The 22,818-nt window shown below is 42.6% G+C and overlaps 1 protein-coding gene across 1 annotated transcript; it reads left to right on the plus strand.

The window, feature by feature from the left end:
* The first annotated feature begins 2,526 nt into the window (after window positions 1-2,526).
* LOC140736361 (uncharacterized) lies at window positions 2,527-22,022 on the plus strand. The gene is made up of 8 exons (XM_073062350.1): window positions 2,527-2,737; window positions 4,523-4,639; window positions 6,091-6,321; window positions 6,977-7,300; window positions 7,384-7,704; window positions 8,433-8,522; window positions 10,287-10,336; window positions 21,945-22,022. The coding sequence occupies exons 1-8, from the start codon at window positions 2,527-2,529 to the stop codon at window positions 22,020-22,022; spliced, it is 1,422 nt and encodes a 473-aa protein (XP_072918451.1).
* Window positions 22,023-22,818: the final 796 nt, after the last annotated feature.

Below are 22,818 nucleotides of genomic sequence, written 5' to 3' on the forward strand. Positions count from 1 at the left end.
GACATGACCTTATCTGGCTGAATAGTGCCATATCAACAATCTCTCACTCATAATCTGAGCAAAACCAAAGAAAAGTTTATTGATCTCATCAGGGGATCAGATATGTTTTCATTTCTGTCCAGGGTCCAACCCACAATCGCCATTACAAAGAAGTAACGGCAGGGCCCCTACTTTCTTAGAAGCTTGCAAAGCTTTGGCATGATATCTAAAACTCCTACAAACTTCTCTTGATGCACGATTGAGTCTAAATTGACGGCTTGTATACAAGGCCTGCTATGGCAACACCAGTACCCTTGAACGGAAAGACGTACAAGATGGATAAAACCGAGTCCATCACGGGTAAAGCCCTCCCCACCACTGAGCACACCTACAGTGGAGCAGTCGCATGAAAGCAGCAACCATCATCAAGGACCCCTCCCCACCAACCCCACTACGCAAGCCTTGCTCTCTTCACATTGCTGCCATAAGGATGTACATAAGCCTGGGGTCCCACAACACTATGAGCAGTTGTGGGACAGTTATCACCCTCTATTATCAGACTCTTGAAACAGAGGGATCAATTTCACTCAACTTCATTCACAACAACACTGAACTGATTCCACCATCTATGGACACTTTCAAGAGCTCTGTAACTCATGTTCTTAATCTTTATTGCAATTTTATTTATTATTATTTTGTGTATTTGCACATTGGTTCATTGTCCCTCTTTGTTGTCTGCCGTTGTTCATTGATTGTTTTTCGCTTTTTTGTATTTGCTCTGAATGTCCGCAAGAAAATGAATCCCGTAGACGTATATGATGATGTATTTGAACTTCGATACTAAATTTACTTATCATTTGAGGCTGAGAAGGAGATGTCAAACTCTCTGAAGTTTAGGGAAATGAGAGGCAATCACATTACACATTGCTGAATTGAAAGCAAAAGGGACGCAAAGTCTGTCTCCTCTGTTGGGGTGGGGGAGGTGGCGTGGGGGTTACCGATTGTGGACAGGGTGAGAAACAGATATCACTGACAACCGATGAACGTCACTCTCTAGTACCTGCCAAATTCCAGGCTGGAATTGACATATGTTTGGAGGTAACGTGATTCAGCATCACTAATTTTGCCACTGGCGTCCCTCGGTCTCTCTGTTCTACAACACTCCCCAGGTTCCTGCAGTTTGACGCCGAAGTTATTGAAGTTTTTTCATCCCAAAGTGCAACATTCCAAGGATGTCAACTACTTCCTTTTCCAAATGGTTATCATAGCCGAGCAATCGTAAAGTCAGCACATCTCCCTGTTGTACACCATTGATAGCACTCTTCCAGCGTGTAAACGGACGCTTCACAACCGCTCTCAATCCAATGCCACGCTATTTTTTTTCGGTAATTGTGACACTCCTGCTGGCCCTTATGTTTTCCAGGCTTCCGAACCAGCTTATCATGCGGATCCTTGACATGGACTTGCTGAATTCCACGTAAACACCAAGAGGTTCATCCACAAAATCCGAGTTTACCAAAAGGGCCGTGCTCTAGACTGGTGTCATCCTTCACTTCGATACATTCCTTCAGGGATTGAATGACTGTTTATTTCTTTGCTGCCTGAAGGGGTAACACATTTTGTCGTCTTCTACTAATTCAGGCATACTTCGTGATGGGGGAGCACGCAACTTATCAACTTCACCTCCAGCTTCCACGCTGCCCTCAAAGTTACCTAGTATATATAAGTTACCTAAGGTACCAGAACTTAGAGATGATTACGAATAAGAAAAAAGCTCCAAAAGGAAACCAACTTTATCAAATAGTTTGATGGGAGTGAGCAACACACATGCAAAGTGCTGAACGAATTCAGCAGATCAGGCGGTATCTATGAAGGGGAATGAACAGTCGATGTTTCGGCCCAGACCTTTCATCAGGACATCTCTATAGATGTTACCTGACTTAATGAGTTCCTCCAGCATTATGTTTGTGTTGCTCCGGATTTCCAGCATCTGTTGTTTCTCGTGTGTTTTTGATAACCATGAAAATAGTAGCTGACTGCAAGACTGGGTTGGGGAACCGGTCTTAAGGATAATCCCTGATAAATCCAACGTAGAAATCAGGAAATAAATAAAACTTTAAGATTCAGAACAAAGCGGAACTCGCACGAGGCGGTGAACAATCGCAGCGGATTTAATACCAAACTTGATGGTCACACGAGTAGGAAAGAAACGGAAGTAGATAGCGATGGGTGGCATGGAGAGAGGTGAGAGCGAGTTCAACAGAGAGGTGCTCAACAAAAGTATTTTCCAGTTAAAAGCAAGGAAAGTAGGGGAGAGCCAGCCTTCGATAACCAAGGAAATAAAAAAAGGCAACAAATTAAAAGTTCATGCATAAAATGTCGCCGAGACTAGTGGGAAACTGGAAGATTAGGGACACTTTAAAAAGCAACAAGAACCACTAAGCGAGCAATAAAGAAAGGGAGGCTAGATTATGAATATAAACTAGCACAAAATATAAAACGGATGTTAATGGTTTATAATTAGATAAAGCCGAAAGGGTGGCTAAAATGAACGTAGGTCCGTTGGAGGACGAGAAAGGAGAATTGATGTTGGGTAATGAGGAAATGGCAGAGGCTTTGAAGGTCTATATTGTATTTGTCATCACAGTGAAGGACACGGCTAATATGTCAAAAAGAGATGTTATAGATGCGATGGGAGTTGAGGACCTCGATACGATAACTATCAACAAAACGCTAGTGCTGCCAAACCTGTGGGCCTGTAGATAAACAAGTCCCCTGGTCATGATGGAATGTATCCCAGGGTACTGAAAGAAGTGGCAGAAGTTACAGTAAAGACTTTAATGATAATTCCCCAAAATTCTCTGGACTCTGCGCAGGTCTCAGAAGACTGGAAGAGGGCGTCTGTCACGTCACTTTTCAAAAAAGGATGCAGGCAAAAGACAGGTAACAATAGGCCAGTTCGTTTAACAACTGTAGTTGGGAAAATGTTTGAAGCTATCATTAAAGAAGAATTGGAAATAAATTGACCCATCAGGCAGACGCAGCAGAGATTCAGCAAAGGCAGATCCTGTTTGACAATGTACTGGATTTCTTTGAGGATAGAAATCGCGCAGCGGATAGAGTGGAGCAGTTGGACGTTAATTATTTAGACTTCCAGAAGGCGATCGGTAAGGTGCTGCATAAAATAACTATCCATAAGGTAAGGATGCATAGAGTTGGGGGTGAAGTATTACCACGGATAAAGGATTGGTTAACTAACAGCAAGCAGAGACTTGGGAACATGGATGTTCCTGTGGTTGGCAATCAATGGTGAGCAGTTTGCCGCAGGGTTTGGTGCTGGGCCCGCAACTGTTCACGATAGAGATTAACGATCCGGAATAGGGGATCGAGTGTAGTGCATCTAAGTTTATTGATTATATTAATTGAGTGGAAAAACAAATTGTGCAGAAGATACGGAGAGTCTGCAGAGAGATACAGATATGTTAAGTGAGTTGGCAAGCGTCTGGAAGATGGTGTACAATTTTGGTAAATGCCAGGTCATCAACTTTGGAAGGAAACCCGAAAGAGCAGACTATTATTTAAATGGTAAAACTTTCAGCATGTAAAAGGGGACTTGGGTGTGTTTGTACCTGAATCACAAAAGGTTGGTTTGCAGGTGCAGCAGGCTATCAAGAAGGCAAATGGAATGTTGGTCTTCACTGATGGAGGGATTGCATTCAAGAATAGGGAGATTATGCTGCAACTGTACAAGGTATTGGTGAGGAAAGATATAGTGGTCTTGGAGGCGATGGAGAGGAGTCGTGGAATTCTCTGTCTCATGAAGCAAGCAATGGAGGCTACCTCAGTAAATATATTTAAGACGAAGTCGGATATATTTTGCATAGCAGGGGAATGAAGGGGTATTTAAAAAGGCAGGAAGATGGAGATGAATCCATGGGCAGATCAGCCATGATCTTATTGAATGGTGGAGCAGTTTCGACGTGCCAAATGGCCTACTCCTGGTCCTATTTCACATGTTCTTATGAGTTACTGCAAAGCAGAAGCACCAGTAAACTTCTGCAGGGGCGGCCTCACGCCCGGTTGCGAAAGACTGAGTCTTGGATATGGGACTAACACCCCCATCCCATAAACCCACTTCGCTACAGATAAACCAACAGAAGTTCCAAAGGCCACATCCATGGTTGGGCAAAGATCTTCGAAGATGGGCTCCACCTGGGGACAATTTCAAAGACTGGCTCAGGACAGAGGATTTTGTAAAGATGCTATCAGCGGCCTATGATGCAGTGGGGGTTAAGAAGGAGAAGAATTGCCACTAGGAAATCACCAAATGTTGAGAAATTCAGAACTCCGGCAGATTCTTTGGACAAAGATCAGCAGTTAAGGGTTTCAGGCCGAGGCCCTTCTCAGAACTGATGACTTTGAGATGAGACAGAAAGAGTGAAATAGATTGAATTTTGAATTCAAAGCACAGACGTCCAGTGAACTGCTATTGTGGGAATCGCAGAGAGGCTCACTCACGATTAACTTATTTCATCTTCCGAAGCTTCAAATAATGGTAAACAGTTGCAGCAGCAGTTAACGGTTAAAGTGGAAAATGTGACCGAACTAGAACTTTTGTGTGGGTTTCCTGTTTTCGTAGTTTGGACGCTGCTGCCCAAAGGTCAGCTTCTGAACATTAATGTTATATGTCACATTGAACGGCAGTGCAGCCAACAAAGAGCATATTTGTGGAAATTAAACTCATATTCTCTGTCCTATGTTGCGTTCTATGAACCAGAGAATTGCAATATGAACAACGTTCACAACTAAATAAATAAATAAAATATCACACCGGATGAACATACTCTTGGGGCAGTGACCAGCTCCAACAGGATTTGCATCGATATTTAATGTCACTTCAACGAATCCTGAATAATCCTGTTGCCATGTGACATAGTAGCAGTATTCCGCGATTCAGCGAGTCGAGCCTGCCCTACCATTCCATCATGTCTGATTTATTTCCCTTTCAACCTGCCTTTCCCCCGAAGCCTTTGATGCCCTTACTAATCAAGAAACTATCAATCTCCACTTTAAATACATGGCCTCCACAGCCATCTCTAGAAATGAGTTTCACAGATTCACCATCCTCTGGCGAAACAAAATCCTCCTTATCACTGTTCTGAAGGGACGCCATACTATTTTAAGGTTGTGCCCTCTGGTCATAGAATCTCCCACAATTGAAAACATCGTCTCCACCTCCATTCTGCCTTTCAATATTTAGCAGGTTGTGTAGAGATGCTCCCACCCCAGCACCACCACCACCATTTTCTAAACTCCTGCGAGTACATGCGCAGAGTCATCAAACGCTCTTCATATGCAAACCCTTTCATGCCCAAAGTCATTCTCGTGAACCTCCTCTATACCGTCTCCAGTGGAATTTCGTCCTCCCTTAGATAAGGGGCCCAAAGCTACTGACAATAATCCAATTGCTGTCTGGCCAATGCATTACAAAACCTCAGCATTGCAACAACGCTACATGAATTACCATTAGTTATAAACGCCGTATGTTGTTATGAATATAGAGACTGCAAGAGCAGGTCAGAGGTTGGAATCCCAGAGCGAGTAATACTTCTTGACAGCACCATCAATTTCTACCTTAACACGGGTCACGAATGCAATGGAATACTATCTGCTGGTCTCTATTGATGCAGTTCCGACAAGGCGAACTCGGCATTGTCCATTGTAAAGTACTCCTATCAAAATTCACTGCCGTTACCCTCCGAGACAACTCCAACAGCTGTTCCCGAACCCAGGGCAAGCCGTTCAAGTGTAACAGGGACGGGAATACACCGCTACAGGTTCCTGTCCCTGATGTGAATTATCTGGGCTTGTACATCTGTGTTCCGTCAATGCCTCTGGTTCTAATGTCTCTGATACCTTTACAGGAGGGGCTGCAGTAAATGCACACAGTCGACTTATCGTCAGTTTCTGCGGGAATTTAATCAACAGGAAATAAATGCCGGTTTTGTTAGAGATATACGTGTCTACATCCCGGAAGCCATAGACAAACCATGCCTGTTTGGCAGACTTTCTGAACACTTCTCTGTAGCCGTTTGATCTTGTGATGAACAGACGCGGTAACCTGGTGTAACACGCACAAGGCGCAGGTTGGATGTATAGGCCCCGCCCCGGATCTTCGGCACCGAGCAGTGTCCACGGCAGCTAAGAGGCTGCACAGACTTGCGGCTGAAATCAGTCCGACTCCTGAGAGTCGAGCACAGCGCTGCCGAGTACCGACCCGAGTTCAGATGTTGATGGAAGCTTTGACCCTGTTCGTTACCATTCAGATGTTTCGTGTTTGCGGTGAGTGAGTCAGAATTGAGAACTTCCAAACAAGATCGCCCGAAATGTTAGGCTGTAAGGAGTTTGTTATCCCAGTGGAAATGTTGTTTGGTTATAAAAGCAGGTTCAATGATCGGGATTAAGTTACCACACGACCCTCGCCCCGCTCTCGGCATCCCACGAGAGTGGGGAAATAAGTTTTAGTGAATCATATAAATCTGGGTTACAAAGCTAGAATCTCATCAATGCTGATTCTAAAACTACTTAAATAAATTCTAAATAACTTTCTCGCGAAGTCTCGCTCATTTTCTATTGGTGATGCGTATCTGGCGCACTGATTCTCTGTGCCCGTATGTAACGCCAAACCCAAAGCAAAATGTTTGGCGAGCTCTGCCTGAAATGGCCACCAAACTTCTCGGTTTAAGGTCACCTGCGGAATAGTGGATAAACTAATTTTGCCGGCTACGCATCCTGTAAATGACTAAAGGAAAACTCTTAAAAAATTGACCTAGTTAACGTGTATTTTCCTTCTGGCCGACGTTAGGTGTTGTTAAGATACCTTAGCCAATAGGTACAACCTAAAATGACGGTGCATTTTAAACTATGGGCAATGTGCTCAATCCGACTTCGTTTGATTCTGTAGTAGATAGTTTTAATAAAATGATAATAATTCCAGTTGCAGAACCTAAGCCGTTTTCTGAGAGTCCGGCTGTAGTCACTGCACATGTCGGTGAGCCGGTTGAACTCTCCTGTGAACTCACGTACGTAGTGGAGGTCGCAAGCAATGTGTTGTGGTACCAACAGCGTGCGGACGAACCCCCGGTAGAGATCAACTCCACGGACTGCCGAAAGACCGGCTGTAGGACCACTTACAAAAAAGTCTCTGGCGATCGCACATCAGTGCTGGAAATCCAGAACGTCGGTTTGGAGTATTCGGGTTCCTACTACTGTTCTAGAAGGGATTTGCTGCTTGCGAAGGGACCCACGCTCCTGGTTGGAGGTAAGAGAACTCGACAGTGGGATTATACTCCGCCATCTACTTCATGTGAAGCTGCGGTTAACGATGTCCCAATCTCTGTCCAGACAGCTCCACCAACCGGACCTACATCCTGGTATTTGTCCCACTTTCTGAGAGGAACGGGTCGGTTCCCCTGGTGTGTCTGGTCGGCGGCCTTTCTTCCGTCCAGATTGTCATTTACTGGAACATATCCGGAGAGATCATGGAAGGATGGAGCGATACCGGCACGCTTGACTCAGACCTGAGTTATAGTGTTAGAAGTCAGATGCCAGTCCCAGTGGAAACCTGGAGGAGCGGTGGGGTCTGTACCTGTATCGCACAGCTCGGTGGTGCAGGAAAGATGATAATCAAGAGCGTGTCCCATATCATCATAGAACCAGATCAAGGTGAGGCTATGTTTTGTACATAAAGTTTTGTTACTCATCTGTGGTGGAATGGTGGAACAGACTCGATGGGCCGAACGGCCTAATTTTCCTCCTATGTATTATGATCTTATGTCTGCTGGAATAACACAGTCAACATTAATTTGTATTTATTCGTTTTTAACAATCTGCTTACCTACACCATTGGCTGGCCTTTTATCAGCTGGGGACGAACCTCCTTCTTAACTCTTTGATGTCCGTGATGATCTCACAGTATGGTTGGGAGAGGCTTCCAGGAATTAGACACGGCAATGATGAAAGAAAGGCGCTGTCTTTCCACGTTGGGATGGTAAACTGGGGAAAAGATTGTAAAAGTCAAGGTGGCTGCGAGGCACAGCGGAGAAACGGTCTGAGAAGCTGTATGGCCTCAAGCGTTATTTCATTCTTTGAGTCGTTCTTTGGTTAACGTTGCCATGGGTTTCTGGTCGTACATTATAGTTTGAGGATCAAAGGTCGAAATTATTCGCCATATACACTTGCACGTATTGGGAATTTGCTGTAGTGTGCTGGTCAGGGCACGACATGTAACAGAAGTCAAAAACTTCCTAAAATTATTACAGTAGAGACTTACAAATAAATAATTAAAAGAGCATCCACTGATGTAAAATCATTCCTATTACAACCAAATGAAAGCACGAATAAAGTGTTCTTGGAAACCATGATTTCACCAAACAACAATTCTCTTTCTCTAGGTTGGTGTCATCCTACAGCGATCTTCCTTGGAATCCTTGTCTTCCTGAGTATCCTCATTATTATTCGGATCTCAAAAGAGCGTAGATCAGGTGAGGGTTGGCTTTCCCCAGAAATATCCATATAACTATTAACAGTTACCGCGGTCCCTGTTTCAAGGTTCTGTGTGATAAATGCTGCCAATGGGTTTAGAAGGGAGGAGGCGCAGAGGTGTTGTGGCGGGGAGTTGGACTGAAATCTCAGAAGGTAGGGATCTGAGGTCTCAATCCCGCCATCAGTGGTGTATTTGTGTATGTTTCTCATATTATTATTCTTGCTGATTTTTTTTCCCTGGCTCAATATGGGAAAACCAGAGGGATGGGCATAGCCAAGCATAGCCTGAATTGCTAGGAAGTTTGTACTATTGTATAGGGGTTTATTATTGTCGCTCACTGAAGGTTTATAGAAATATTGCTGTGCAATTGTAAAAGTTGAATCCAACCGTGTAGAGACTTTGGGGAAATACAAGTTGTAGATATCACTTTTAGGACAAATGTATACCCTGTTCATGTTCTATACACTTTCAATTTCCTCTTTTAATTCCGCACATATCAGGTGATTTTCACTTTGTGATTCCTCTGTATTACGTGTGTTTGGAATGGCTATGTTTATTAAGTACGTTGTTCTTTCTTGTTTTCTTCTGTAATATAAAATCCAGTCAGCTATTATAAATCGCCCTATCCCTAATAATGCATCGGTCATAATATAATTTGTCGGACACTGACTCTAAAACTGAATTAAGCTTTTATTTAGAGTACGGTATAGAGTCTTTTATGAGTTTGGATTTTATGAGTTGTGCCTGGGTAAGTAATCAGATTGAGTTTAATTGCTGCAGTATCCTGTAATATTTTGGATTGTTTCCGTTTTTTCCGGGCATTTTCTGAATTTATCTTCTTGAATTTCTCGGTCTTTTATTGTATATTTTTGATGATTTTACCCACCTGGTCCTGTCTTCAACTATCTTCAACAAGGAAGAGTGTTTCAACTCTGAGCCAGGCATTCGAGATTTCCTTGTTGACATCTAGTCTACTCCGATCATGGGAAGTCTTCCATGGAGGGTTTTACTCTTCCATTGGTTCCCCTTTTCTTCTGTGATGATAATTCCTTCATTTTCCTGAATTGCGCTTTAATTGAAGTTTAGTAATGCACCCAATACCTCTTATCAGTATTGTACATGCTAGTGTGGATGCTGAAACCCTGTTTTCGTTGACAAAAATATATCCTTAAAAGTTTTATCTAACTGTTGTTTAGATTTTTAATATCTGTTATTGCTCTTCCTCCTTCTGTCCTAGGTAGTATTAATCTAAGTACGTTCAAGCTAACAAGGTGTTTTATAATAATTGTCATTTCTTCTTATTTTTCCTTTTAAAATTTCCAGATCGGTTTCAGACCAAGATATTATATCAAATAAATACGTTAATATGTTAAAGTGAAAGTGTTTATTCCTATTGTTATATTTTTACTTTGTGTGGAGGGGTGGAGATACGTCTCAACCAAAGGAGGTGTAAGGCCCTCTTTCCCTCCACTAGCTTGCAGGTATAGCACCTGCTTGGCACATGGGATTCCATGACGGAGCGGTTTGTGCATCCTAGAAATATTTTCGTGTTGGGGGGTTATTGTTATATTTGGAAATGAGTAAGAAAGTCGCGATGCATTTGAGAAGCTTTAGTGAATTTGAAATAATTAGCATAGACCGACAGCTGATTTATTGGGGACTACTGTCATGTTTGGATTGCTGGCATATGACATTTCTTGCAAGTAATTGTAAGTTGTCCAGACCAAACAATTGTTCCAATTCGTGTTATTTCATTGCACAGGTACCCATCGTCAATTGGCGACGCACCAGGTGCACGACACTGTGGCTCAGGTACGTATGGTGACTGCAACCCGTTGTAAGATTCACAAATTTGACGTTTCAAATTGGGTACAAAATAATGATGGGTTTGAACGGAGTCAACGAGGAATTAAGAAGCGGAAGTCATACTTTACTAATCGGCTGCAGTTATTTAAGGGGTTATCTCGCAGAGGAAGTTTGCTACAGTCGTTACTGTTGATAAATGGTAGATCATGCTCTGCGATATCTTTGATTGCTAATGTTTTCTATACATTCCAGTTACAAGCGCCGATCCTTTACGCCTCTCTCGAGTTCCGTGCATCATCCTCTCCCCGCAGATGAGGATCTGGTTGAAGGGCTGCGCAGAAATGGACTGAACCTGGAGTCACACTAAAACCTACTGAACGAATCATCTGACGCTGCTTGATTGACAAGATTTGTGCGGGTTCATCTGATACGTAAATAGAATGTTGGACTAACATTTATGTCGTGATTCTAAACCTTAAGCTCAGAAGCGTCTTTTTGCATAGTTTGCGTGTCTCATCTCAAAGCTTTCCTCTGTGTTATCATTTGGAATTTTCCTTTGTATAAATTAAATATATTGTAACATAATAAAAAAAACTGTGTTGCATTAATCAATGGTCACTTTCGGGGCTATTCCACCACTGGTTTCAACTTACGCTGCAGCTCAGTTATTGCACATTGCGTCTTATAGAATTCACTTTCAATTTATTGTACTTCTTTGTATTTCCATTGTGCTTTTATGATGCGACGGATGGAAGTAACAATCATTTTTGTTCGATCCAGCTGAAGAATGACAATAAACAACTTTGACTCTTGAATCTGCTGTTTGGACAACAACCAAGGCAGTAGGAGAAGTTAAACGCCCGCATTGACCAAGAGGTCTTTGGCCTGAGAGGGAAAACAGCGTGGTTTTAAACCAAAAACCGTAAGAGCAGATGACACAGGAACAGAATTAGGCCATTCAGTCCAGCGAGCTTGCTCCACTATTCCGTTATGACCAATGTATTATCCCTCTCAAAGCGCCATTCTTCTACATTCTCCCCGTAAACTTTGACACCCTTACTAATTAACAAGCAGGAAACCACCGCTTTAAATATGCCTCCACAATCGTCCGTGGCAATGAATTCCACAGATTCACCACCCTCTCATCACCTCTATTCTAACGGGATGTCCCTCTATTCCGAGGCTGTGCCTTTGGCCTTAGACTTTCCCACTATAGGAAAAATCATCTGCACGTCCATTCTGTCTGGACCTTGCATTGTTCCGTATATTTCACTGAGATCCCCCACCCCACTTCATTCTCCTAAACTCCGGCCATCAAACGATCCTCATACGTTCACCATTTCATTCCCGGGATCATTCTCGTCAAATTTTCTCTGGATCCTCTCCAATGTCAGCACATTCTTTCCTAGATAAGGGGCCTGAAACTACTCACAATACACCAAGTGTAATCTGACCAAAGACTACCTGAGATGCTTTACAAGAAGTATTCCTCAAATGGGTTTAAAGTTTCAGTATGATCCTCCGGTTCCCTTTAAAATTTTGGAAATAACTTTGCAGGGATGTTATGCTGAGGCCTGAAAAGGCACTGGTGAGGTCTCATCTTGAGTATTGTGAACAGTTTTGGGCTCCTTATCTAAGAAAAGGTGTTCTGGTATTGGGGAGAGTTCAGGGGAGGTTCACAAGGATGATTCGGTGAATGAAAGGATTCTCGTATGAGGAACGTTTGATGGCTCTGGACCCGTACTCGCTGGATTTAGAAGGATGAGTAGAGGGGATCTCATTAAAGCCTTTTGAATGTTGAAAGACCTAGACATGGTAGATGTGGAAAGGATGTTTGCCTTGGTGAGGGAGCCTAGGACAAGAAGGCACAGCCTCAGGATAGAGGAGCGTCCATTTAATAGAGATGCGGAGAATTTCTTTAGCCGGGGGCGCTGAATTTGCGTAATTTGTTATCACGGACGGCTATGGCCATGTCGTTGGGTGTATTTAAGGCGGAGATTAATAGGTTCTTGTTCGGCCGTGGCATCAAAGGTTACGGGGAGTAGGTCAGGGAGTAGAATTAGGGGGTGAGAGGGTGCTGGAAGAACCAGACATGGTTTTAGAAGCATAAAGAGTGATACGATTAGTTTTTAAGATGTTAGTGGCAGTAGTCAGGGAGCCTCGAACAGGAGGATACAGGGGCAGGGTTTAGGAGTGACGTTATGCATTATTTGTATCAGAGTCTCGAAGAAATGTAAAATTCTCTAGAGGAAACGGCAAAGAACGTCGAAAAATTGTTTCGATAAAATCTGATGCTGAACATTTTTGACTAAATATCGGTAGGCGCATCAGTCCGAATGGTCTCCTCACGCCGATATTATGACTTGCTTACACCTGGAGAAAACAGCTCAACCAATATGAATTTCCAATGACTCCATCTTCTGTTTCATACATGATACCCTTGTCTCATCAGAACCTCACTGAGCCTCAGCTGAAGGGAAACTACATCGCAAAGCATTTGGGCTGATGAAGTGAAAATTGACTAAATGTCAATCTGCTGGAATTTATTTTTATTTGTGGTAATATTGTTTTCTGTGTTGTGTGGGAGGTTTCTGTCCTGTGTTGTACGCCTTCTCCGGACGGAGCGACTTTTCATTTGGCTGCTTACATGTGTATGGTTGAATGACAGTACGTTGAACTTGAGCTAAATCATCCCACACAAGAGTGGCAAATATTTTTAGATCTAAAGCAGTGTGTCTATTAACGGCAATCAAAGCTGTGTTTCGTCTGATGCTTCCTGAATGTGTTCCACTCTCTAAGTATTTGACTCGGTGCCTTCTTAAGCAGAGAAAGTCCCCACCAAAATTGGAGACCAAGCCAAAGCCGTGAATCTATTAATAGTGGTGGTTTCTGACACTCCGTCCCCTCGCCCATTCTCCCCTTACCTCTTGCCACCCCAGCCCCGCTCCTATTCTCCTCGCTGTGGGCTCCTCTGACCTCCACACATTGGAGGTCACTCGGCAACCTGAATTGGCCCAGTTTTGAGATTCAGAATCAGAATCAGGTTTAATATCACTTACATATTTCGTGAAATTCGTTGATTTGTGGCAGCAGAAAATTGAAATATATAATAATAAAAACTAAACATTACAATAAGAAGCAGATATAAAAATTAAATAAAATAATTTGTATAAAAACAGGAAAAGTTCTGAGGTAGTGTAATGTGTACATTGTCCATTCAGAAATCTGATGGTGGAGGGGAGGAGTCTGTTCCTGAAACGGTGTACGTGTCTTCAGGCTCCTGTAACTTCTCCTTGATGATAGCAATGAGAAGATGGTATGTCAGTTCTAGTGGCCTTGCCGATTGAAGCTACGTGGCCTTATATAATCATGAGTGAAAAGACACGTCAGTCCATATCGTAATTCCGGGAACTTTACGCCAAAAGATTAACTCTGGATAAACAGCGTAAAGCATGAACTGGGAAAGTGAGTTTACAGGATATTATGTACCGGCGGACACTGACACCTTTCAACTTTCACATGCAAGTACCTCCCAGTTTCCACTCAGCTATTTGGATTCACCTGATGCTCTTTCGAGACTCCTCACGTGCAGCCTATTTAACCCCGGTTCTCATCCACTGTCCTTGTTCACTCATCGAACCAACCAAACTCATCCAGTTGCTCCCAGCTTTTACTCTCCCTGGCTAAAGTATACATTGTTCCCTGTTTTGTTTAGTTTCTGTTTACTGTGGTGTTGTGGTTCTTTGCGGCTTGTTATTTTGTGATCTTTTATTAAAGTTATTATTCACCAGTGAATCATCTCTGCGGATCTGCTTTGGGTCAAGCCTTTCTGCATTTCTTGACCGCAATGCATGGAATCAAAAATACACAGCGTTCTCCTTGTCCAATCTGTTTTATTGCACATTGTAACTGATACAATCTTGAATTAGATCAAACTAACTTTTCCTACATAGGTACAAAGAGAAATGAAATGTGTCAGTTTAAGAAAACCAAAACTCTGTTAACCACAAGTGATAAATCAAGATTTAAAAAAAACAGCAAAACATAATAATTGGCTTCTGTAAAATAAGATTGAACATTCCTCTTGGAATGTGCTTTGTAAAAGCGTAGGAGAAATTGCTTCAGTGTCACGAGTTGGTGCTCCCGCGAGCTGGCATATTGAGAAGGACTGGAAGTTTTTCAACTCAGTATTTTGAAATCACTTACCATTGTTTAGCTGACGTAATTTCGAAGACACCAGGAAAGACATAAATCTCATCTGCAACGGATTGCCACTGCTTGGGCATGACTTCCGGAAGACCTGAGAAGACCATCGCCCGATGACTGCAACTGTCACTGACAGCCCTTCCCACTGCAGAACTGCTACATGTCAAATCCTCACAGCGAAATCCTCTCTTCCACCTGCCCTATCATTATAGAGCCCACATTAAAATTCAATCAGAGTAGGTAGATTCTGAGAGACAACGAAGAGCATCGTAAGAATGTCACGGGACAAAAGGAGACCGTTCGTCCCATCAACAATCTTCCACAGTAGTATTAAATTCTGATTCATTTAGGTGGTGAAAAGATACTGCAAGAGCTCTTCCGTATCGGGATTGGTGTGTGAGGTGAAGAAGCAAGGATAATACCATAAGATCATAAGACATAGGAGCAGAATTAGGTCGTTCGGCTCATTAGGTCTTCTCCGCCATTCCATCGTGGCTAATTTATTATCCCTTTCAACTATATTCTCCCACCTTCTCGCCGGAAGCTTTGAAACCATTCCTAATCAAGAACCTATCAAACTCTACACCCTGGATAAAGAAATTCATCCTCTTCTCTGTTCTAAAAGAACTGTTGTATTCACAGGGGTTGATGGTCATTGTCTTTTAAAGAGTGAATTAAGTTGTGGATGTTGGGAAGTAGACACACTTTGGATGTAGTTCAAAATAATAAACGTAGCAAATATGGTACCATTGCGACTAGTGTTGAAACATCATCTTGCTACGATTAATGTAAAGGACGTGGGCAAGTGCTTCACATCTTCTTCAGGACACGAAGACGGTTAGAAAACTAAGTTCTGAAAGGGCCATAAAGAGGCCAAGGCTGTTAATGTAGTTTAAGCAAATTGATAAATAACTAACAAATGCTTTGCCGCACGGGTAAATGTGAAATTGGCCATTCAGGTTGAAAATGTATCATTGAAGTAAGAGAGGTACAAGATGAGACACGGAAGATTTCTGAGGCACACAGCGATATGTATCTCCCAATATTTCAGCACAAAATATGATACAAGCGGCATTAAAAATAGTTGATTAAAGGGCTGCAGTGCTTGATGGCGGTAAAAGATAGAGGGGGCGAGGTTAATTAGAATGATTTACTGGATTAAATACCTGAGTGGGAGAGACTTTTAAGCTAATGTGAGGTTTTTGTTTTAATAGCCATGTAGCGCTTTCCAGGGGGAGCATTTTCAAAGGCAGTTCTCTGGGTGAGTTGTGCCCACAATGATTTGTCGTACTCGCTTCTTTGTTCTAAATGAAGCCAGTGCAGGAATTACATAGTATATAACCCGGCCCAGGGTTGAAGTTGGCGGTTGATGTTGTAAAATAGACATTAGAGCACAAGCCATAATTCTATGTATGTGTCAACACAGTTCTAAATGCAAAGTTCAAAGTAAATTTATTAACAAAGCACAGACGTGTTACTATATTCCGCCCTGAGGTTGATTTTCATGCGGGTATTCACAGTACGTAATGGAAACACAATAGAATCAATCTAAAACTGCACACAGACAAAGACAAGCAAACAACCAATGTGCAAAAGAAAACCTACTGCACCGCACAAAAAGAACAGTAAACAGGTATATCAATAATTTTGAAAAACTGAGTTGTAGAGTCCTTGAAGGTGAGTCCATAGGTGGGGGAATCAGCTTAGAACATGTATTCTTGGACACAAATGGTTGAGCGGAAAGAGTTGTTCATGGACCTGGAGGTGTGGGACCCGAGAGTTCTATACCTCATTCCAAAGCCAGAGGAAAGCATGGCCTGGGTGGGAGGCTTGTTCATGATGAGTGCTGTTTTCGTGCGACCGCCCTCCTGTGTTCAGTGATGGGGAAGGAGTTTCCTGTAATGTACTGGAGATGTGTCCACTAATTTTTCTAGGCTTTTCTGTTCAAGAGTATTGGTGTTTCCATGCGACGCAGTGATGGAACTAATCAGAATATTGTCCAGCTAGCATCTATAGAAGTTATTAAAGTTTGGCAGCCCGACAGTGAGATACCTGCAAATGGTGAATAAAGACGTGCTTGCCTTTAGCGGACGGGGCATGGAGAATGAGGTGGTGAGGGGACCGCATCTGGAATATTGGTTAATTTCTGGTTGCCACATCATAGAAATAATCTGCTTCTTCAGTGGAGGGAGTCCTTAAAAGATTGATCAGAATATAACTGGGGACTGACGGGCTTCAGTTAACAGAGGAGACCGAGAATACTGGAGATGCTTTCCCTGAAGCGATGGAGGCTCAGGGGCCACTCTGCGGATGTTTATAAAATCCTGAGTGATAAAGTGGAATGTCATGTCTTTTCCCAAGGTAAGGGAAAGTAAAACGAGACCACGGGGTCAAAGTGGAAGAGGAAAGATTTGAGGAGAAATTTAGGCTCATTTATTCAAAAGAGCTCGATCGTACTGTGCATACAACGACTTGCCAGAGGAAGTGGTAGAGGCCGGTACAGTTACAACATTCAGTAATCATTTGGACAGGTACTGTACGTTGATAGGAAAGGTTTAGAAGGACATTAGGAAAATGTAGGCAAAGGAGACCAGCCCAATAATGCATCACAGACATCAGGGACGAGCTGTGCCTAAAAGCTTGTTTCCGTGCTCCATAACTCTTATCAGTAGCTATCCCAGAATGTCAAGGTGCAAACGAAAGATTTGCGCCGTCTCATTTGGAATGTTTTATAACTTCTTGTAATAAACTTAGACAGTCACAAGGAAGAGGAATGTACACTTGTACAGGCTGAATGAATTAGTTTAGTAGATTTCCATTAGCACGGCAAAACATTATGGCGGGGAGGGTCTGTTTCTCTGCTGTACTGTGCTGTTCTATATTCTCTAAATAAACCAAAAGGATTTATTCCCACTTCAATTCCTGCCGCGAGTGGTCTCACTTCTGCAAAGTTCACCCGGCCGCTCTTGTTTCCTGAGATGGAAAGAGATTTAATGTAAACAATAGCGTTAAACCCAGAACCAGACAACAACGGCAATAAAAACAATCCTGGGGAGTTAGAACGAATTTGGAACCTGACTGCCGGTTCCTGTAGCTTCGGCCCACGGTGAATATATCCGTGAGCAGAAAGATAATCGCTACAGAAAAATCGACATGATACAGTAAAAAGAAAACATGCGTGGATGAGACATCTGCAAGAGAAAAGAAGTGTTCGTTTTTAAATGTTCCAACATCTCTATCTCATAATTTCCGACTCCAACGATATATTCACAAAGGGATTGCGCATGGTAAGAGGCTGGGAGCAGATCGTAGTGCCACCAGATCCAGAAATTGATTTATAAATATTCATGAAAGTGTTAAATACCCGCCTACGTATCCAAAGAGATGGAGAGGGAGAAGAGGACGGATGGGTGGATAATTAGAATCAGAATCAAATTTAAAATCACTAACACCTGTCGTGAAACATTAAATTCTATAAATTACGATAATAACCATATTAAAAATTAAACTTTTTTATAGATTAACAGTCCCTGCTGCAGAAAGAGAGTAAACTCGTGAGGTAGCGTCAGGTGGTGATAACTATATGAATACTCTATATCGGCAGATTGATGCGGTGGAGTACAAAGGGCTACCATCCCAGTGTCAGGCACGGGGGAAGGTTATGGTGCTCTTCTTTACCCACCACTCTGGCCACAGTCAGATATCAAACACATATTAATTGCATAGACTCCAACTTATGCTGGAATGAAACTGTTGCAAACTATCGAGGGGTAAACTATTAAGGTAATTGGGGAAAAGTTTAAAGAGATGTCAAAGGTAGCCTTTCTTACACAGAGTAAGGGGTGTGTAGAACGCGCTGCCAATGTTGGTGATAGAGGCAGATACATTAGGGACCATTAAGACACTCTGAAATGGACTCTTGGATGATTGAAAACGGGTAAGGTGAGAATAGATTAAATCGTCGGCACATCATCCTGGGTCGAAGGGCCTGTACTGTGCTGTACTATTCCTCTTTCGCTAATCAGACGAATACCCGATCAGCAGCATTTATTTTTTTCCTTGATAACAGGCAGTGTTTCGTCTGTCATATCTGCGCCCATCAACCCCTTGTCATTTTGTTTTCCTTCCTCCTTTTCTGGTGAACACTATATACAATTGTGTTTTGACGTGGATGATAAGGAGACCTCGTACACTTTGTGAAGTAGGTATCCAACAAAAGTACGGTGAAAACAAATGCAAGGGGAGAGAATGCCTGCGGCGTAAGGAAATATCCAGGAAACAGAAGAAAAGGGTTTAATTCGGAACTCCTGAGGACTAACAACTATGAAAGGAAGAAATTCATCAGGACTTTATCTAGGTAAAGCTGTACCAAATTATTTGTAATATATATCTCACCGTACACTTGTTGGATACCTTCTTATATATATATAAGTAGGGATGGGAACCACAGTGACAGAGCAGATAGTGGAGCAGGAGTGAAAATTAATGATGTTGAAAGTTCATGCAAAGTCACAAAAAGAAGGTTTCTGTGTGGTGGTAATAATCTTCTGAGGTGTGTCTATTTCAATGCGAGGAGTATTGTGGGGAAGGCAGACGAGCTGAGGGCGTGGGTTGACACATGGAATTGTGACATTATAGCCGTTAGTGAAACTTGGTTACAGGAGGGGTAGGACTGGCTGCTTAAGGTTCCAGGGTTTAGATGTTTCGGACGTGATAGAGGCAGGGGGATGAAGGGTGAGGGGGTGTGCCAATGCTAGTCGGGGAAAATGTCACTGCTGTGCTCAGGCAGGAGAGATTAGAGGGCTGGTCTACCGAGGCCATATGGGTGGAGCTGAGAAACAGGAAAGGTATGGGGTTGCATTATAGACCACTCAATAGTCAGCGAGAATTGGAGGAGCAAATCTGCAGAGAGACAGCAGACAACTGCAGGAAACATGCAGTTGTGATAGTAGGGGATTTTAATTTTCCACATATTGATTGGGACTCCCAGGTTTAAACGTGTTAGAGTTTGTAAAATGTCTTCAGGAAAGTTTCCTAAATCAATATATAGCGGTACCAACTAGAGAGGATGAATTATTAGACCTCCTATTAGGAAACAAGTTAGGACAGGTGACGGAAGTGTGTGCAAGGGAACACTTTGGTTCCAGTGATCATAACACCATTAGTTTCAACTTGATCGTGGATAAATGTAGATCTGGTCCTCGGGTTGATGTTCTAAACTGGAAAAAGGCCAAATTTGAAGAAATGAGAAAGGATCTAAAGAATGTGGATTGGGACAGGTTAGTTCTCTGGCAAGGATGTGATTAGCAAGTGGGAGGCCTCAAAGAAGAAATTTTGAGAGTGGAGAATTTGTATGTTCTTGTCAGGATTAAAGGCAAAGTGAATAAAAATAAGGAACCTTCGTTCTCCAGGGATATTGGGACTCTGATAAAGTACAAGAGAGAGTAGTATGACATGAATAGGAAACAGGGAGTAAATAAGAAGCCTTTGGAGCATAAAAAGTGAAAACAATACTTAAGAAAGAAATCAGGAGGGCTAAAAGAAGACATGAGGTTGCTTTGACAGTCAAGGGGAAAGATAATCCTAAGAGTTTCTACAGGTATATTAAGAGCAAAAGGATAGTAAGAGATAAAATTGGTCCTCTTGAAGATCAGAGTTGTCGGCTATGTATGAATCAAAAGAAATGGGGGAGCTCTTAAATGTTTTTTTTTCTGTCTGTATTTACAAAGGAAACTGGCATGGAGTAAATGGAAATAAGGCAAACAGGTAGTGAGGTCATAGAACCTATACAGATTGAAGACGAGGAGGTGCTTGCTGTCTTGAGGCAAATCAGATTAGATAAAACCCCAGAACATTTCAGGGTATTCTCTCGGACCTTAAAAGAGACTAGTGTTGAAATTGCAGAGGCCCTGGCATATATATTTGAAATGTCAGTATCTATGGGTGAGGTGCCGGAGTTTTGGAGGATAGCTCATTCTGTTCCGTTGCTTAAAAAAGGCTAGAAAGTAATCCGGGAAATTATAGGCCGGTACGTTTGATGTCAGTAGTAGGTAAATTATTGGAAGGAGTACTAAGAGATAGGATCTCCAAGTATTTGTATAGATAGGGACATATTAGGGAGAGTCAACATGGCTTTGTGCGTGGTAGGTCATGTGTAACCAATCTATTAGAGTTTTTGGAGGAGGTTACCAGGAAAGTGGATGAAGGGAAAGCAGTGGATTTTGTCTACATGGACTTCAGTAAGGCCTTTGACAATGTCCCGCATCGGAAGTTAGTTAGGAAGATTCAGTCGCTAGGTATACATGGTGAGGTAGTAAATTGGATTGGACATTGGCTCATTCGGAGAAGCCAGAGAGTGGTAGTGGAGGATTGCTTCTCAGAGTGGAGGCCTGTGACTAGTGGTATGCCACATGGATAAGTACTGGGTCCATTATTATTTGTCACCTATATCAATGATGTGGGTGATAATGTGGTAAATTGGATCAGCAAATTTGCTGATGATACAAAGATTGGAGCTGTAGTGGGCAGTGAGGAAGGTTTTCAAAGCTTGCAGGGGGATTTGGATCAGCTGGGAAAATGGGCTAAAAATAGCAGATGGAGTTTAATGCAGACAGGTGTGAGGTATTGCACTTTGGAAGGACAAACCAAGGTAGAATATACAAGGTAAATGGTAGGACACTGAGGAGTGCAGTAGAACGGAGGGATCTGGGAGTATAGATACATAATTCCTTAAAAGTGGTGTCACAGGTTAATAGGGTCGTAAAGAGAGCTTTTGGTACATTGGTCTTTACGAATCAAAGTATTGAGTTTTAGAGTTGGAATGTTATGGTGTGGTTGTATAAGGCATTGGTGAGGCCGAATTTGGAGTATTGTGTGCTGTTTAGGTCACCTAATTATAGGAAGGATATTAATAAGGTTGAAAGATTGCAGAGAAGGTTGACAAGGATGTTGCCGGGACTTGAGAAAATGAGTTACAGAGAAAGGTTGAATAGGTTAGGTCTTTATTCCCTGGAGCGTAATAGAATCAGGGGAGATATGATGGAGATATATAAGGTTATGATGGGTATAGATAGAGTGAATGCAAGCAGGCTTTTTCCATTGAGGTTAGGGGAGAAAAGAAAACAGAGGACATGAGTTAAATATAAAGTGGAAACGTTTAAAGTGAACATTGGTGGGGGGGGGGGTTCCTCACACGGAGAGTGGTGGGAGTGTGGAATGAGCTTCCAGGTGAAGTGGTAAATGCGGGCTAACGTTTAACATCTTGGACAGGTACATGGATGAGAGTGGTATGGAGGGATATGGTCCAGGTGTAGGTAAGTGGGACTAGGCAGAAAAATGGTTCGACACAGCCAAGAAGGGCCAAAGTGCCTGTTTCTGTGCTGTAATGTTCTATGGTTCTATTATACAGATAGTCCTTGGAGGGTTCGGAAATGCAATAATCTCCAATAATATTTCAGTCATCTTCATTGATGGATATCTGAGCTAAGGAGGACTAGTAAATCTTCTGTCCTTGTTCCAAAAATTCAATTTCAGATATTTTATATGTATCAGGAGAGTCATTTTAAGATGTGGCGCGAAGCTGTGATACTGCTGCAACAAAGTTCACTTTGCTTATCCCGAAATAATTCCACATGAACCAATCTTCCCCCAAGGCAGAGGTTTCCCAACATGGGGTCCACAGACCCTTTGGTTATGGTGGATGTCCATGGCATAAAACAGAATGGGAACCCCTGTCCTAAAGCAATCATTTCAATGACTAGCCCGAAATGGTTCCCAAATTCAGAGAAGCGAAGACTAACCTGGAAGGAGATATATCAGGAAACAGACCGTTGAAAAACTCACTGTCGCTGCGAATTATGCACCGAGTAATTGCCCAAATATCAGCGGGTTCGAAAGGGAAGCGAAATATAGGTCGATGCCGAAATTGTGTCTCGCATTTAAAGATGTGCCTGCGGAAAGTACCGGGCCGCGTCAGCTCGCGCTACAGGTTTCCTGTTTACGCTTTCAAGGTCAGTGACTGCGTCTAACTGCAAAGGTCACTATGTGATACATGAGCACCCGTGGAAAGCGTTGTGCGGTCCAGGCTGCTTAAACCGTTGGCAAGAAACAGGTGGTGTTAAGTGACATTCATTTGCTTCTCTCACCCGGGTGGCCTCTGTACTTGTCACCCTGCAGAGTACTTACTCTGTAACAGCAACACTGTTTTCTACGTCCTTATTCACGTTAAATAAGACCATGGTTGGCTTGGTACCTCGGTGCCATTTTCCTATACTAATCCAGGA

This window comes from Hemitrygon akajei, chromosome 11 (assembly GCF_048418815.1).
Source record: "Hemitrygon akajei chromosome 11, sHemAka1.3, whole genome shotgun sequence".
Taxonomy (NCBI): domain Eukaryota; kingdom Metazoa; phylum Chordata; class Chondrichthyes; order Myliobatiformes; family Dasyatidae; genus Hemitrygon; species Hemitrygon akajei.

What these genes read in the sequence shown, in the direction of transcription:
- LOC140736361 (XM_073062350.1), top strand. Translation starts at nt 2,527, where the DNA reads ATGAACGTAGGTCCGTTGGAGGACGAGAAAGGAGAATTGATGTTGGGT. An exon ending in GCTGCCAAACCTGTGGGCCT is followed by an intron (nt 2,738 to 4,522) that starts GTAGATAAACAA and finishes CATCTTCCGAAG; the next exon opens with CTTCAAATAATGGTAAACAG. An exon ending in CATCATAGAACCAGATCAAG is followed by an intron (nt 7,705 to 8,432) that starts GTGAGGCTATGT and finishes CTCTTTCTCTAG; the next exon opens with GTTGGTGTCATCCTACAGCG.